General features: G+C 32.4%; 1 protein-coding gene across 1 annotated transcript; it reads right to left on the bottom strand.

The window, feature by feature from the left end:
• Positions 1-1,425: 1,425 nt before the first annotated feature.
• Positions 1,426-3,850, bottom strand: LOC107859930 (homeobox-leucine zipper protein ATHB-40). The gene is made up of 3 exons (XM_016705092.2): positions 3,605-3,850; positions 2,938-3,260; positions 1,426-1,891 (listed from the first exon to the last, which is right to left on the bottom strand). The coding sequence occupies exons 1-3, from the start codon at positions 3,690-3,692 to the stop codon at positions 1,655-1,657; spliced, it is 648 nt and encodes a 215-aa protein (XP_016560578.1). The 5' UTR covers positions 3,693-3,850; the 3' UTR covers positions 1,426-1,654.
• Between the last annotated feature and the right edge of the window lie 10,964 nt (positions 3,851-14,814).

The following is a 14,814-nucleotide window of genomic DNA, read 5'->3' as shown; positions in this document are numbered from 1 at the left end:
AAAAAAAGAAAAGAAAAAGTTGACCTTGCAATACCTTTTCAAAAGTTAATTGATTGTCAAATCATAAGATTAAATTTAAAAAAAAAATTCAATGATTTACTTATTTTAAAATACCTGAACAATTCACTTATTTCAAAACGGAGAAATTATTACTTAGAGTGCGAGCTGATAGTGGAAAGAATAATTTGCATATAACTGGTTATAAAAAAGATGTACTGGATAATAATGATTAGACACATAAGTAGCTACAGTTCAGTTCCCAATGTTTCCACGTTAGCGAAATGATAAAATGTACTCTACTACATGCCTTCAATTCTTTTAATTGTGTACCTAACTAATTTCTCTTTGTAGTAATTACTTATAAAAACTGGCTTCCTAACAAGCTTTCCCAAATATTGTCTTTATTAATCAAACTTTTTTATCATGACCATTTCTACTCATCTAACACTAATATATCAATTATATGTTTCTAAGGAGTAGTTCCATCATTTCGTGTGGCCGTCATAGTATCCATTCTTACCTATTGTACTAGCTATATATCCAAAGTGAATGCTATCTTTACAAGTTATGAATTTTCGAGTTTCTGGCTCTGATTATTTTTGAGAGAAGTTTTACTTTTAACTCACAAAATTTTAAATCTTTTTCAAATAAAGTATTATATGTTTAAACACAAGTTCAAGATCTATGACCAAATGGAAGCCCGTTTATATTTTGCTCTCTTGTTATTTTTTAAAATTTCTTTCTGTTGCACCTTTAAATCTTAATCTAACACAATAAATGGGAAGTATTTGTTGAATTTAAGCAGCGTATGGCCGTAGGTGCCAAGTATTTTAGCTTTAGTTAGAATTTCTGAAGTAAAAGTTAGGTTTAGTTATACTTTTTGCAAAGGAGAGAATATAACACTTCATTTGAAATTATGCAAATAGAGTTGGAATTTGGAGCACTACTTCTCCAAATTTGGAACCCAATTCCAGGTTGGATTTGAAAATTCTACAACAAAACAAAGACTCTAATTATTTTGGAAAAAAATGAATACTTCTCATGGACAGACTGGTATTAAAATTATAATATTAAAAATGGTTGCTGTGTTACCTTTCATATTTGTGGGTAACTTTTTATTTGAAGCCACTTACCTCATTTATTTCGTGACTACCTCGTATCACCACCAAATTTGCATCGTACGTTAGGAGGGATTGAAGTGCTTAAAATAAATGTAGACTGCGTTGAACTATGTAATCGTCTAAAAAAATTAAATTTGTACAAATAGTACAATAGTTTTATTTACCTAATTATGTTGTCATATCATTTTCTCATGTTATTAACTTTGATTTTTATTTTGGGGGAGTTTTGTCCGGATAGTTTGATCTAGAAAAGAAAAGGTGAAAGATATTAAAAGGTGATCATTAATAAGTAATAGACAAACAATTAAAGAAAAATCCCAGTTATATTCCATGTTGCCACTTGCTATCTAGCTAGTCAACTACTAGTAACACTAATTAACACACTAGTCTAGGAAAAGCAATGAAAAAAGATAGTAGTAGTATTTACATACATTAATTAGCTTAGTTATATATAGTGGGGTCACTTATCTACAAATAGAATTGTGGGATCCTAAATTTAGAAATTAATCACATGATGATCATTATATTATTAATCAAATATATAGGTTAACCCAGTCTAATCCCTGAACATAATTGTTCTCTTGTCCATAGAACATATCATCCATTCCCTCCATTCCAAACTCCCCTAGATATGGTGGTTCCATTGCAGCTTCCATTGAAAAAGATGAAGCACTTGGACTTGTGTTGCTTGATACTCCATCACACCTCTCAAATAGCAGCCTTTGTATCTCCTTCTCTGCTTCGGACAACTGTTCCTTCAGCTTCAACACCTATAGAAAAGATAAATAACTACGTCTCAGTCTTAAATTAATCATCAAAGAGAGTGAATATATTACAAGTTTTATTAGTACGGATATTGACTGTATAGTATAATATTCCATTCAAAATTTGGAATAATCATGTGAGAAAGAAAGGCATGTGATGCACCACCCACCAAGAAGATGCAAGGGGATTAACTTAGACACCTAAAACTATGAGGATGTACGGAGGTTTGTTAATTGGAGGATGTAGTTCCTTTTGCTACCTATGGGGGTAACACTACTCCCTATTTCTCAGTATCGTTTTTGTCCATTTCTCTATGGAACGTTACACTTGTTGAATTTTTTTTCTCCTTCCCCTACAAAACTTTTATCCATTATCATGCAAAATGTCAAGGTCTCTTTCGTGCTTTTAAGGTGCATGAATGTCTAAACATGGCGTTTTATAGTTTAAAACTACTATCTTCTTAAGAAACTAGATAATCCCTATGCATGTTTCTACATTTTTTGTGTAATTTAACATGTTATTGCAATTGATTTTTATATCTTTCAGGGGATACACATATCAGGTACTATAATACTCCCTAATAAGTAGTAACAAGCAATTTCTTGGATGATATAAATTCGTACACTAGTAATAATGATAACTAAGTACTAAATTTACATATAGCATAAATTCTTCTTCAAACTAATTCCACCGATATGACTAAAGAGTTATTCGAGGTAATCGTCTGGTGACATTCTATTAGCATAGTATAGAATTTAAATCATAAAAATCTAGACATAATAATGAGTTTTCTTCTTGCTTTATCCCTTTAAAACAACTCATCATGATTTTATTAAAAAAAAACAGATTGAGGACCACTTCAACCTTGATTTATGTTCCCAGTTTCCACTGACAAGTCCCAAGATTTTAACAACAAAAATAAAAGTGAAAAGCTTCAATTCTCATATAATCAAGTAAATAATAAGTAGTTTGTTTTGAGTAGCAATTAAGCTGAGATAAGATGGTCACACACATCAACAACAACAACAGAAAAAGAAAGAAAGAAATATACCTCAGTTTCAAGACGACACTTGTCCACAACATTGTTATCATGCTCAGATTTCAGCTTGGAGTATTCCTCTTCAAGCTTCTTACTCTTCCAACGAGCCCTCCTGTTTTGGAACCACACCGCAACTTGGCGTGGGTCGAGCCCTAGCTCGGCGGCTAACTTATCCTTCCTCTCTGACTCCAGTTTGTGCTCGTCCCCAAAACTTTGCTCAAGTAGATTAACTTGTTCTTCACTTAGCTTTCTTTTCCTCATCATCATTGCCTGATCACTCCCGCTCCCTTCTCCTAATTTGTTCTTCTTACGTCTTCGCCTTGGCTTTGACTCTCCTGCACGTACACACAATTTCTGGCTTTAATAAGAGATCTCATCACGTTCAAGCTGCAGCATCATAGCAACATACAACGAATATTGATAAAACTTATACCTAGTATATAGGTTGACAATTATTATATATCTCCTTAATTAAAGAAGGGTTTGATCGAGTACTAAGTATGAAAAATCAACTGGTGGAGAGTATGTAATTTCTCCTTTTAATTAGAGTAGGTCAGACTAGCTAATAAATTCTTAATATTGTATGCCCAAACTTGAAAATAAAAAAAATAAAATACTTTATTTTATGTTATTGAGTGTTAGTGCTAGCAAGAAAAAATAAAGTGATGGTTGTACTAACCTTGTTGTGGTGCAAGCTGGGTGTAAATACCAGGATAGTACTGGTTAATGAGTACCATCTCATCTTCTGCAACCTGATGATGGTTCATGCTGTTAATGGTCCTTATCTTTTTCTCTGGTTCTTGTTGCTTTCTTTGTGGTGTAAAAGTAAAAAGGAGAAAGACAGCAGCGGAAGACTTTTTTAAAAAAAAATTATAAAGCTGGAGTGAAGACTAAGGTGCTGTTGCCTTAAGACCTTGGTGAGTTGTACATGACCTTATTTATAATACCCAACGCTTTCAAATTAACCTTAATTATGTGTTGAATTATCCAGACTGCCATCTGTCATTGATTTTTTGGGGTACAATCAGTAGCGGAGCCAGACTTTTCTTTGAGGGAGTTCAGAAGTAAATATACAGACTAGTCGAAGGTGGTTCAACATCTATAATACATACATAAAAATATTTTTAACCATATAAAAAAAGTATAATTTTTCGATGAAGAGGGTTCGAATGAACCCCTGAATTGCATGTGGCTCCGCCACAGGGTACAATGTTTTTAGGGTGAGCTAAGTTGATGGAATTTGTTAAATTAAGAAATTGGATAGTGACATTGCATCGCATGGCTTTAATTCTGTCTCATTTGGCGAGACGTGACTTAGTCAATATGGCAATAAGCAATGCTAAGCAATTGCTAGTAGTTAGCAATTTAAACACTGCTAGGATATGCGATGCATGAATATAATCTATTCATTCTTAATAAGATATCCGGAATTTCAATTCTCAGAATAGAGCTTCTTGTTTTTTGGTAGAGAGCCATTTTTCCTTTATTAAATCATACTTGACGTGAATTCAAATTAATCGAAAGTCTAAAACTCTAAAAGAATACCCAATCTCATATGTGAAACAAAAGCAAATAATTAGCACTGGCTTTAGCCATTGTTATATTGAGGTTTTTCTTATGTATCTTGATCACTCACAAATCAATTTAAGTCAGTACGTAAAATGGCAAGTCTGTGGGACCTTTTATGGATTGATAAGACGATAAGGATCAACCGAATTAGATGGATTTCTTGCTTTTGAATCATGAAATGAGGCATGTTAATTTGGGAAAAAAAAAAAAAAAAGGAGAAAAGAATTAGATATTAATCATTATTTACTCTTCTTCACTACCACTTGATTAAGATGGTTTTAGAACTACTGGTCTGAGGAATATGCTTGCCACACGCATCAACCATACTATATCCTCACATGACTTGCCAAACGATATGGACGGCTCATATTCTTTTGAATCATCACACACATTGTATAGTATAGAGATTAGAGTATATTACTATAAGTAAATGTCATATCGGTTTGCCTGGAGAGAAGCGTAAATCTGGAAATTGAATTAAAGATCAAATTAGGATAATGCATGTGGGAACACTGTTTAAGCCAATAGCCTAACTGCCTAAGGGGGGTAAATAATGTCGCAGTCAATGGTAGATAATTTAATCATTTTGTCTAATAATATTTTGAACTACTTATTTATATAGTAGGTGATGGCAGATGTCTATAGTTTAATAGGGGGAGGATGGTTGTATTTGCCTTTCCTGATTGGGTAAATAAGTAAAAAGAATGAGGTAAAATAAAATACTGTATTGGTGTGAAGTTTAAAAAAATCACAAAAATTGACCAAATACTGAAATGGGGTTTGGGATCGTACCACCTTGAAAACAGTAGAAAATTAGTAGGGGTAGGCCTCTCTAGACTTTGGAGTAATTAATTAATTAATTCAGTATTGTTATCCAATTAGGTGGTAATCTATTTTTAACTATGGCTAATTATATATAAGCCAAGCCGCCCCCAAAGGTTTACTAACTCACTTTTAAGCTTAGCTAATTAGATGCGTGGCTCGAGATAAATAAGAACAGTAGTGAAGATTCATCGACGTTCTGATTGGGTCATTCCAATGATAACAGCTCATGAAACACCATGCATCTTATCTAAGCCATTACATCATTCTCTATTTTTTTTACATATAAAATTGTGTTTAAACTAAAAAACTAGGATTGCAAAATTGGGTCCAGCTTATTGCTCATTTGGTTCGCTAGAGAAAATAGAATCTAGTATAGCTCAAGTCTTAATTGTATGTACACATACGATAAGAAAATATCCAGACATTCAACGCAATAAGTCGACAAGTGTGAGTTGATAAGTGAAATAAAGTGTTTGGAAAGCAATTTCACAACTGCACTCTGAAAAGTTCTGAATCATAAAGTCGTTGTTCTATTAGTCAAGTTGTGTACTGATTGTCATACATATAATACAGGGGGAATGTACATAGGTGGATAACACAAGTATGGGGTCCTGCCACAAACATGGCTAAGAAAGCTAGTATTATCTAGTTCCTAGCTAGTTTCCTTGTTTTGTTAATAAAGGTATGGTCATACGTGTTTGTGTTGATTGTACACACCTCTACTATATATTGGACGTACAACTTTATCGATCAAAGTTTGATCAAATACTATAGTACTATATTTTCAAATTAACCGATCTGCTGAAATTTAAACTTTAAGATCTCATGATTCCTCGATCTCACACTTTATTAAGGGAGAGGGGGTGAGGGGGGTGGGGGCACTACTGTTAGTATCGTAGGTAAAATAAGCATTTTATTTTTATAATATATTGGGTGTTTTAGAAGGTATGAAAGTGTTTGGATGTTCTCATCATTGTCTTAAAAGAGAAGGACAGAATTCACTGTTGAGATGGCCAAACCTTTTCGTACGCTCTAATTAGTTCAGTTTTATGGACGGCAACAAAAGTAAAAGAGGACCATTGCAAACTCAAAGAGACAACATGATGAGTCCTAGTGGATTGGACTCCTTACAATCGAAGTGTTATAATACGTGTGTACTTACTACTTACTAGCTACCTTCTCTCTAACTTCTTGTCTCTGTCACAAAAGGTTATATTACCTTGTATCTGACGATTGTATGATTTCCACGCATGTTTTATTCTCTCCGATCTGCTTCTAAATGTACTAATATTTTAACTTGTTTTATTTTGTTCTTACCTAAGTGGTGTTTTAGACAATCATAAAAACATTAATGATGCTCTTCTAATGCAATTTTATACTTGTTTAAATAAAGTGAATTTTACATAAACAAAAAATTACTAAAAAGTTAATATAGAACAGATATATATTTTTCAAACATCTAGTAAAAGCACTATGCATTAATTTACTAAAATGAGAAACTTCTTAAGATTGTATCGAAGGCAGCTAAAAGCACCAATTATTTAAGATATTTGAAATATAAATTTAGATATAAACACTTATAGTTAAATTCCTCGTATAATCATCACTCAATTAATAGTTATACTCAATTAATATTAGTGAACACAGTTAGATCCGATTGAACTACGTACACCCAACTATCAATATAAATATGAAGTGGATAACTCTCCAACTGAGCTATCCCGGAGTATTAAAATCCATTTGTAGTTTGTTTGCTTTCTATATAGCCGAGTCAGAAGGCATGAGAAGAGGAAGGGGCCGGGGGCCGGGGGCCGGGGACCGGGGGTGGTTAAGCCAGACTAGTGAATAAGTAAAGAAAGTAGAAAGAAGAAGAAGACAACTCCACAAGGCAAGGAATGGCACATGGGAGCAACCTACGACTTCTTACACGCGTCACTTCCCTATTGCCTTTCAGGGGACCACTACTTCTGTTATCCATCCACGTGTTCTCCTTCTATTACATTTCTCTCTACCTAACCTCCCATTTACCAACCTATAACCACGCACTCCCATAATTTATACATTTAATTAACTTTACAAGTAATATTAATCTCTTCGTCTCGATGATCATTTTATTCAAAATAACTATTCTATATTAATTTATTACCTTGTTAAATTAAAAAGATGTTAATTAAATTTTCTCTTATTAAAGTTGCAATTAATTTTTAAAAAAATATTCACACTTATTTGTAAGATTTTCAATAAGTATTTTGAAAAAGTAAATTTGTAAAATCATTTTTTTATTTATAATTTCTTAATTATTGTAAATGAAATGTCCACAACTAATATGAGACACAGAAAGAGTAGTATATTGTTAATGTAGTACGATTACAGTCTTGGCTCTCGGGTAATACTCCTTCCCTCCCTCAATCCTTATATGAACTGATTCCCCAATATTATAATGATTAATGATTCAATTTTTTAATTAAAAAAAATTATAATGAAAAAGTATTTAATTCCCCAAGTAATAACACTTTTACATAAAATAGGATATAAAAATAGAGTATATAAAAGTAAAAAATATGGCATTTGAGTCTCTAGCTCAATCCAAAAGCTAGTTCATGAAAAAAGAATTGTGCTGGTCGGAACCACTAAATCTATTCTCAAAATAATGTTGGATTTTCTCCCACTCTACCAATTTATATATAGGTGAAAAGTGATTTAAGTTTTGTACACTAACACCTTCACTAAAATTAGCCATTAAGTTTTTCCGCTCTCAGCAGTATCCCCCAATTAAATTACAACAGCACAACATATAAGTAGTACTAAACCGAACACAGAAGATCCGTTATTGCAAGTAAGGCATAAATATTTTTCATAAATAAAGTCAGTACAGCATCATTTGGTTCCTCTTTATGTATGTAAAATGATAATGTGATAAGAAACTAACATTTAAGCAAAAAGAAAGTGTTTCCCGTAATAGACATAAGTTGGGTCCTTCTAGTACAACTACATAGACATGTGAGGTAGTTTTAAATATGAATATATGTATTATGATTCCCCATTTGCATGTGTATCCTTACCCTCACGTTGGTCCTCATTCAGTTCATCATTGTACATTTATAGGGTCTCACATTGGCAATTGTACAAACGGATAGGCAGTAGTTTTCCTTTTTTGAAAAAGGAATATGTTATCTCCAATGAAACGTGGCTAAACCTCCATGGCCACTCTTATATAATAAAACCTTATCAAAGAATGATATAGTACTTGTTATATCAGTAATTGTTCCTTTTACTCCATGAGGTTTCCATTTAGGTGCTATATTTGACTGATATAAATTTTAGGAAGGAAAAAAGAAAAAAAGATTTTTCAAATCCTTTAACTAAAACAAACCAAAAGATTAGTTTATTATTATCCTAAATAGTAGTCCGACCAATAATATATAATATATGTTACTTCCTCCGTTTCAAAAGAATGACTGACTTTGACTTGACACAAAGTTTAAGAAAATAGAGAAGACTTTTGAATCTTGTAGCCTTAAATTAAAGTTGTGTCAAATGTACCAAAATGTCCTTTAATCTTGTGGTCCTAAGCATGCCATGTGGAAAGTTGAAATTAAAGTATTGCCAAAAAGAGAAAGGGGTCATTTTATTGCCAAAAATAGAAAGGGGTCATTTTTTTTAAAACGGACTAAAAAGGAAGATAGGTCATTCTTTTTTAATCGGAGGGAGTAAAAGTTTTGAGTACTTGTATTGCCTCATAGGAGGCCTTCATGTGATAAAGAAATTGACCTTGGGCCTAAATGAAGGGAGGATTGCCCAAGACCAGACTTCCACAAAGTTAGCTCATGAAGGGAGTATTGCCCAAGACCAAATAAAGAGACCAAAGATCCTCCCTTTAACCCACTGATGTGGGACTCCAACACCCCCGCACGCTCAGGGCTGGACATCTGGAGTGTAGATAATATAAGACGGCGCCCAACCCCGCACGCTCAGGGATGGACATCTGGAGTGTAGATAATATAAGACGGGGCCCAACCCCGCACGCTCAGGGATGGACATCTGGAGCATGGATAATATAAGACAGGACCCAACATCGGAAACAATGAATTGGATGGGCCTGGCTCCGATACCATGATAAAGAAATAGACCTTGGGTCTAACTCACCCTCAAAAGCTAGCTCATGAGGGGAGGATTGTCCAAAACCATATAAGGTGACCAAAGACCCTTTAACCCACCGATGTGGGACTCCAACATCATACTTGGAGAAAAATTTATATAGATATAAGTAATTTAAACTTAGAGCTAAATTTTCACTTAATATATAGAAGTATGCTTTTTTTTTTTAGTTTAATTAAAAAAGAATTAAGTTTCACATAATCAATTGGGACAGGAGTATTTGGATCGTAAGATGTATCAAATTTCAGAGGTCATATTCTTACACGCTGATTGGATCTTGGCTTCTTTTCTTTTATAGTCACAGTTTTCCTTAAGCAAGAAGTTGGATAATACTACTAATTGTTAAGATAGTTTATCACTATTTATTCCTACAAGCTACAAGGTTAACAAGGATTACACTAAACCTATTAGTAGTAATCAAGAAAGGATAAGGATGAAGAAGATAGGGTTTGTGAAGGGAAGGGGGAGGGTGGGGTGGGGGGGGGGGGTTGTTCTAGTAATTTAAGCTAATTGTGTCCTTGTTTTAAGGGTGAATTAATTTAATTAAAATAATTAAAGGAATTCAAAAGATTGGTTGTTTAAAAAAAGATGCGCATGGCGTGGGAAGGATTCCCTTTCATATGCTTTTGAATAGTAGAATTGAGTCATCTTTTAATTTAATATTAATATTAATAATATGGTTTCATATTGCATAATTAACTAATTGGTGCCATGTTTATCCCGACAAATCGAGCTCCTGTTTCCCATCTTCCGACTTACTATTATACTACTAATTATATGCTAAACACCTACTAACTATTGGATTTAAACACATTATATTTGGCTAATCAGAATTGTTCCTTGATTATGGTCTTCATAAACATTTGTTTATTGTTTTCATTAGTAATTCTATTTTGATCTCAATTTTAGTTTTATTATCTGTTACAGTTTATTTGGCCATTTGAAAGAGAGATTTTATGCTCTAGTGGTCATAATTTAAGTATGGTAACATGTATATATACCTGAATTGAATTTTATCAGCATACAATCTTTTAGTTCCATCTTTTTTTAGTCCGTACATTTGCACATTCAACCATTTACTCAAATTATATCTCGTTCTACAGGTTAAAGAACTATTTTTCCTTTTCACATAAATTATTAGTAGTTGATTTCTTTATACATATATCTCAAGTCGAATAAAATTTCACAAGCTGAATACTAACACATAAATCTTGAATACAACATTCTGTGATCTTCTCTCAGCATGCATCGATCTATTAAATATTGAATTAGCGGCAGAGCCGGGTAGGGGCAAGATTCAAACCTTTTTTGGTGGAAAATTTACATTGTATATGCGAGATGAAAATTATATTTTATGTATATATAGTAGGCAGTGGCGGATCCAGCTTATAGTGAGGGGGTTCATCGGCGGAAAATTATACTATGTATACAAACTTAAAATTATTTTTCATGTATATATAGTTAACGCTGAACCCCTCGACTGATTATTTTGTTCATATTTTTCGATTTTGAACCCCCTCAATTAAAATGTTAGTTCCGCCACTGATAGTAGGTCGTAAATCCCATTGAATTCATCGTATCTTTATTTATTCATATCTTTTTGAATCTCGGGTATGTTGTTGTTGTATAATTTTCTTTTCGAATCCTTCACTGATATATTCGTTGGTGTTCCTTTTAATCGAAGTTGCTTAGGAGTATTATTGATTCTGAAACGGCATGCATAGACAAGCTAAGATAGCTAGTCATGTTTTTATATGATATGACAACAATTTCTAAAAAGGTGCATGCATGGTAGCCCTAGGTATCTCTGTGTCTTTAGCTTCGTGTATAATATATGACCACTCATGTATCCTGTTATATAGTGAAGATTTGTCTCTAGGCCCGCTACTGAAATGTACGATATATGGTCAATTTTGTTTTTGTTTTTGTTTTTGTGTTGTAAAATATATATGCGACCCCCACACTCCTTCCATGTTTCCCTCCATCCTTACACTCTCAAAAATGTTATTTCGTCAATCTCAATTTACGTGATACTACTATTTAACTGACTACGACATTAAGTAAAGGAAAAGTAGAAGATTTTAAAAATATGGAATGTAAAACAAATCTTATATAATGTTTGTTGACAATGGTGAATGTAGAATTTTAAAATAAAATTATTTTAGAATCAAGAAAATCTTCTTATGTTTTATCAATAGCTTACCATTATTGCATAAAATAGATTTTCTTGACTATCAAGTTAACAGAGAAGACCAAAAACCATAGCCTAGCTAGTTCACTAAAGCTTTTATTATGCGTATAATTCGAAGAAGGATCAGATCAAAATGGTTTATTATACGCATTTTTACCTTATATTTATGTAAAGACTAGTTTTATGACTTGAACTCGTGAACTCCTGGTCACGTAAAAGACTACTATTTCTCCCGTTTTGCTTCATTCTGCAAATTCTTATTCCCGCATGGATTGAAATATTATAATCTTGTAATTTATCTACGCCCATAGAAGTTGACAATCCCTAATTTCCGCCTTAACTTAAGCCATATTATGAGTAGGTTATGACTTTTTAGTGCCCTAAGCTCCATTAGCTTCTTTAATAGCCACATATTACAAGTGCCAATTAGCCACTCAAATAGATTTAGGGTGTCTTCAGTTCAGTATCGATTTCCAAATTTTTCATGTTCGGATCAAATTTTTGGAAACCATTTTCTAGAAAACAAGTTTTCAAAAATGAGGAAAATAGAAAAAACATTGTCCAACACACCTTATCTTTACTATTTACATAACTCCCGTTCCACCACCTTCATTTCTCATAATATGTATCCAAACTATATACAAATATTTTAAATAATATTTTTTTACTCATATACTGAAACAAGAATATAAGTAGGTAGCTCAAAAATATTTATGCCGAACACACCCTTAATCTAGTCAATCATGTTAATTTTTCTTGCTAAATAATGAACCTTACCTACTTTCTACCCCTTGATAAAGTAGTAGTAAAAGATTTATATTCAGTCAAAAGCGTAAAGGGGAAATCCATAAAGAAGGGCAGCTTTCCTCTTTGCTATTGGAAGGACAAGTTCCATAATTTATTATTTTTCATTAAATATAATGGAGGGGGAAAAAGCCCACACACCACCAAATTAAGCTACCTAAACATAAAAGTAAGATAACTCGACGGCCATATTTAAAAGTGAAAAACCTCCAGCTAATTGGATTTTGTCTACGTTTGATATTAGAGAATCTATGCTTAAACAAATGGTTCTAACCAATTAAACTAATACATAATCTAAGATTAATAAATAATCAGACTAAATTAGAACAACCTAGATGGTTAAGGAATGGGGTTACGTGTCCTTTCAAATCTTGTATTCTTCTTTTGGGCAAATTTGCTAGCTAGCTTTGAGCACATGCTCACCCACTTACTAATTCTGCTGTTTTTCAGTATCTAATTAAACAATATATATATTGTCAATATCTTTATGATTTATTGGTAACACGTATCGATCTATGACTATGGCAGTTTGAGGTGTCAACTGATACGATTTGATTGAATTTAGACGGATCAAAATAAATCGGATTAACTAATGAACGGGTTATTGACCCGTTCAAAAGTTATTATGGCTATATATAGCATATCAAATGAAAAAAAATATTTTTTTTATATAAATTTTATCTATATTTCTCATGGGTTATTTGGGACTAGACATCAGCCATCCAATTTTGATAGATTGAGTTAGTAAATGAGCAGATTAATAACACATTCAAACTTGAACGAATTGGACAAATTTTTCTATTTTCATGGACTAATTTAACCATATACCGCATTTATAGTAATATTTATATAAAATTTAATTAATTACTATAGTAGAGGAGTCCCTTTTGTGTCTAAGATCCGAAGACAATATAATGATGCATGGAAATGAAATGAAACTAGTTAATTTTTCATCCAAACAAGACTAGACACGTAATGAAGTTCATGAATGGATACTGTACTCTTACTCTTCTTGTCTTGCTAACAACATACAGACAGTGTAACGAGAATCTTAATCGCTATTGGTTTGAAAATGACAATTTAATTCATTAGAAAATATAAAGATTTATTTACCTCTGAAATCGACAAACAAAAAGATTAGAGACAAAGTGAGACAAACAGTTGGGCTAGAAAAGGAAGTCAGTGTGGGTTTTCTTGGGTGCAGGTGCCCAATAGACAATGGGCCGATCCACGATATGGGCCCAAAAATTCTAATTGGGCCCATTCGTCAAGACTGCTTAGTCATAAAATTGTTCGAATTTCCTTAAAATGTACTGATTTTTAAATTTTGAAAAAAGTAACATGAACACACGCTTTTTTTTTTTTTTTTGGTTAAACATAAACACACACTTTAACTTACCATATTTACACAAATCTCCAACTTTACAAAGTAATTACGATAATTGCAACTAATTATGTATCTTCGTTGGATGTATCGGAAGCTAATTATGTATCTTGACATATCCAGAATCGAAAAAAAAAATATATCAAGGGCTAATTATAGATCTTTACAAAGGAAAAACGTATCTTTGTTGGATGTATTATGTATCTCGACAGACACAAAATCGAAAAAAATATACCGAGAGCTAATTATGTATCTTGTACAAAGAAAAAAATGTATTTTTGTTGGATGTTTCAAGCGCTAATTATGTATCTCGACAGATTCAAAATCTAATTTTTTAGTAATTATGCCAGATATAATTTTTCCTAATTAAACTCCAAACTGTCGGAATTTATTATATTTGCCCAATTTTCTCTTTTAAAATTGACTAGTCTTTAATCTTTATTGTTTAACAATGAAGTCCGATTTGCTGGAATATAAAATTCTCTAAAAACTGGAGTCATATGAGGCATAGCTTGTATGATATTATGATACGACAATATAAATTTGTGTATCCCACAATTTTTTTTAAATGGTTGCAATAATAGGCATGAGTTGGAAGGTTATTTAGATCACATAAGGCTTATAGGATAATATTGTGAGTGGACTTTGAAGTCTCTTATAACAGTGAATTTCAATTTCACGTTAATGGTTTACTGAATACGTGTTCAAACGATATACATCTACATGATTGCTAGGTAAGTTTAAATATCTGATTGTTCAAAAATTAATAATTGTTACATTTTTTGTTCTTAAAATTAATAGATTTTGAAAGTTAAAGAAAATTGATTATATTGAAAAGAATAAATTAGCGATAAATACTTGCTTATGATTTTTATAGTTACCCAATATATTTTAGATGAATGTCACTTGTTCAGTGGCGGAGTCATCTTGTAGTTAGAGGTTCAAAAATTATGTTATT

This window comes from Capsicum annuum, chromosome 2 (assembly GCF_002878395.1).
Source record: "Capsicum annuum cultivar UCD-10X-F1 chromosome 2, UCD10Xv1.1, whole genome shotgun sequence".
Classification (NCBI taxonomy): Eukaryota; Viridiplantae; Streptophyta; class Magnoliopsida; order Solanales; family Solanaceae; genus Capsicum; species Capsicum annuum.
This window is presented reverse-complemented; position numbering and strand designations above follow the sequence as displayed.

Coding starts and splice junctions, on each gene's coding strand:
- LOC107859930 (XM_016705092.2), bottom strand. CDS start 3,692: ATGAACCATCATCAGGTTGCAGAAGATGAGATGGTACTCATTAACCAG. Junction 3,261..3,604: donor CCAGCTTGCACCACAACAAG/GTTAGTACAACC, acceptor GTGTACGTGCAG/GAGAGTCAAAGCCAAGGCGA. Junction 1,892..2,937: donor AGTGTCGTCTTGAAACTGAG/GTATATTTCTTT, acceptor TCTTTTCTATAG/GTGTTGAAGCTGAAGGAACA.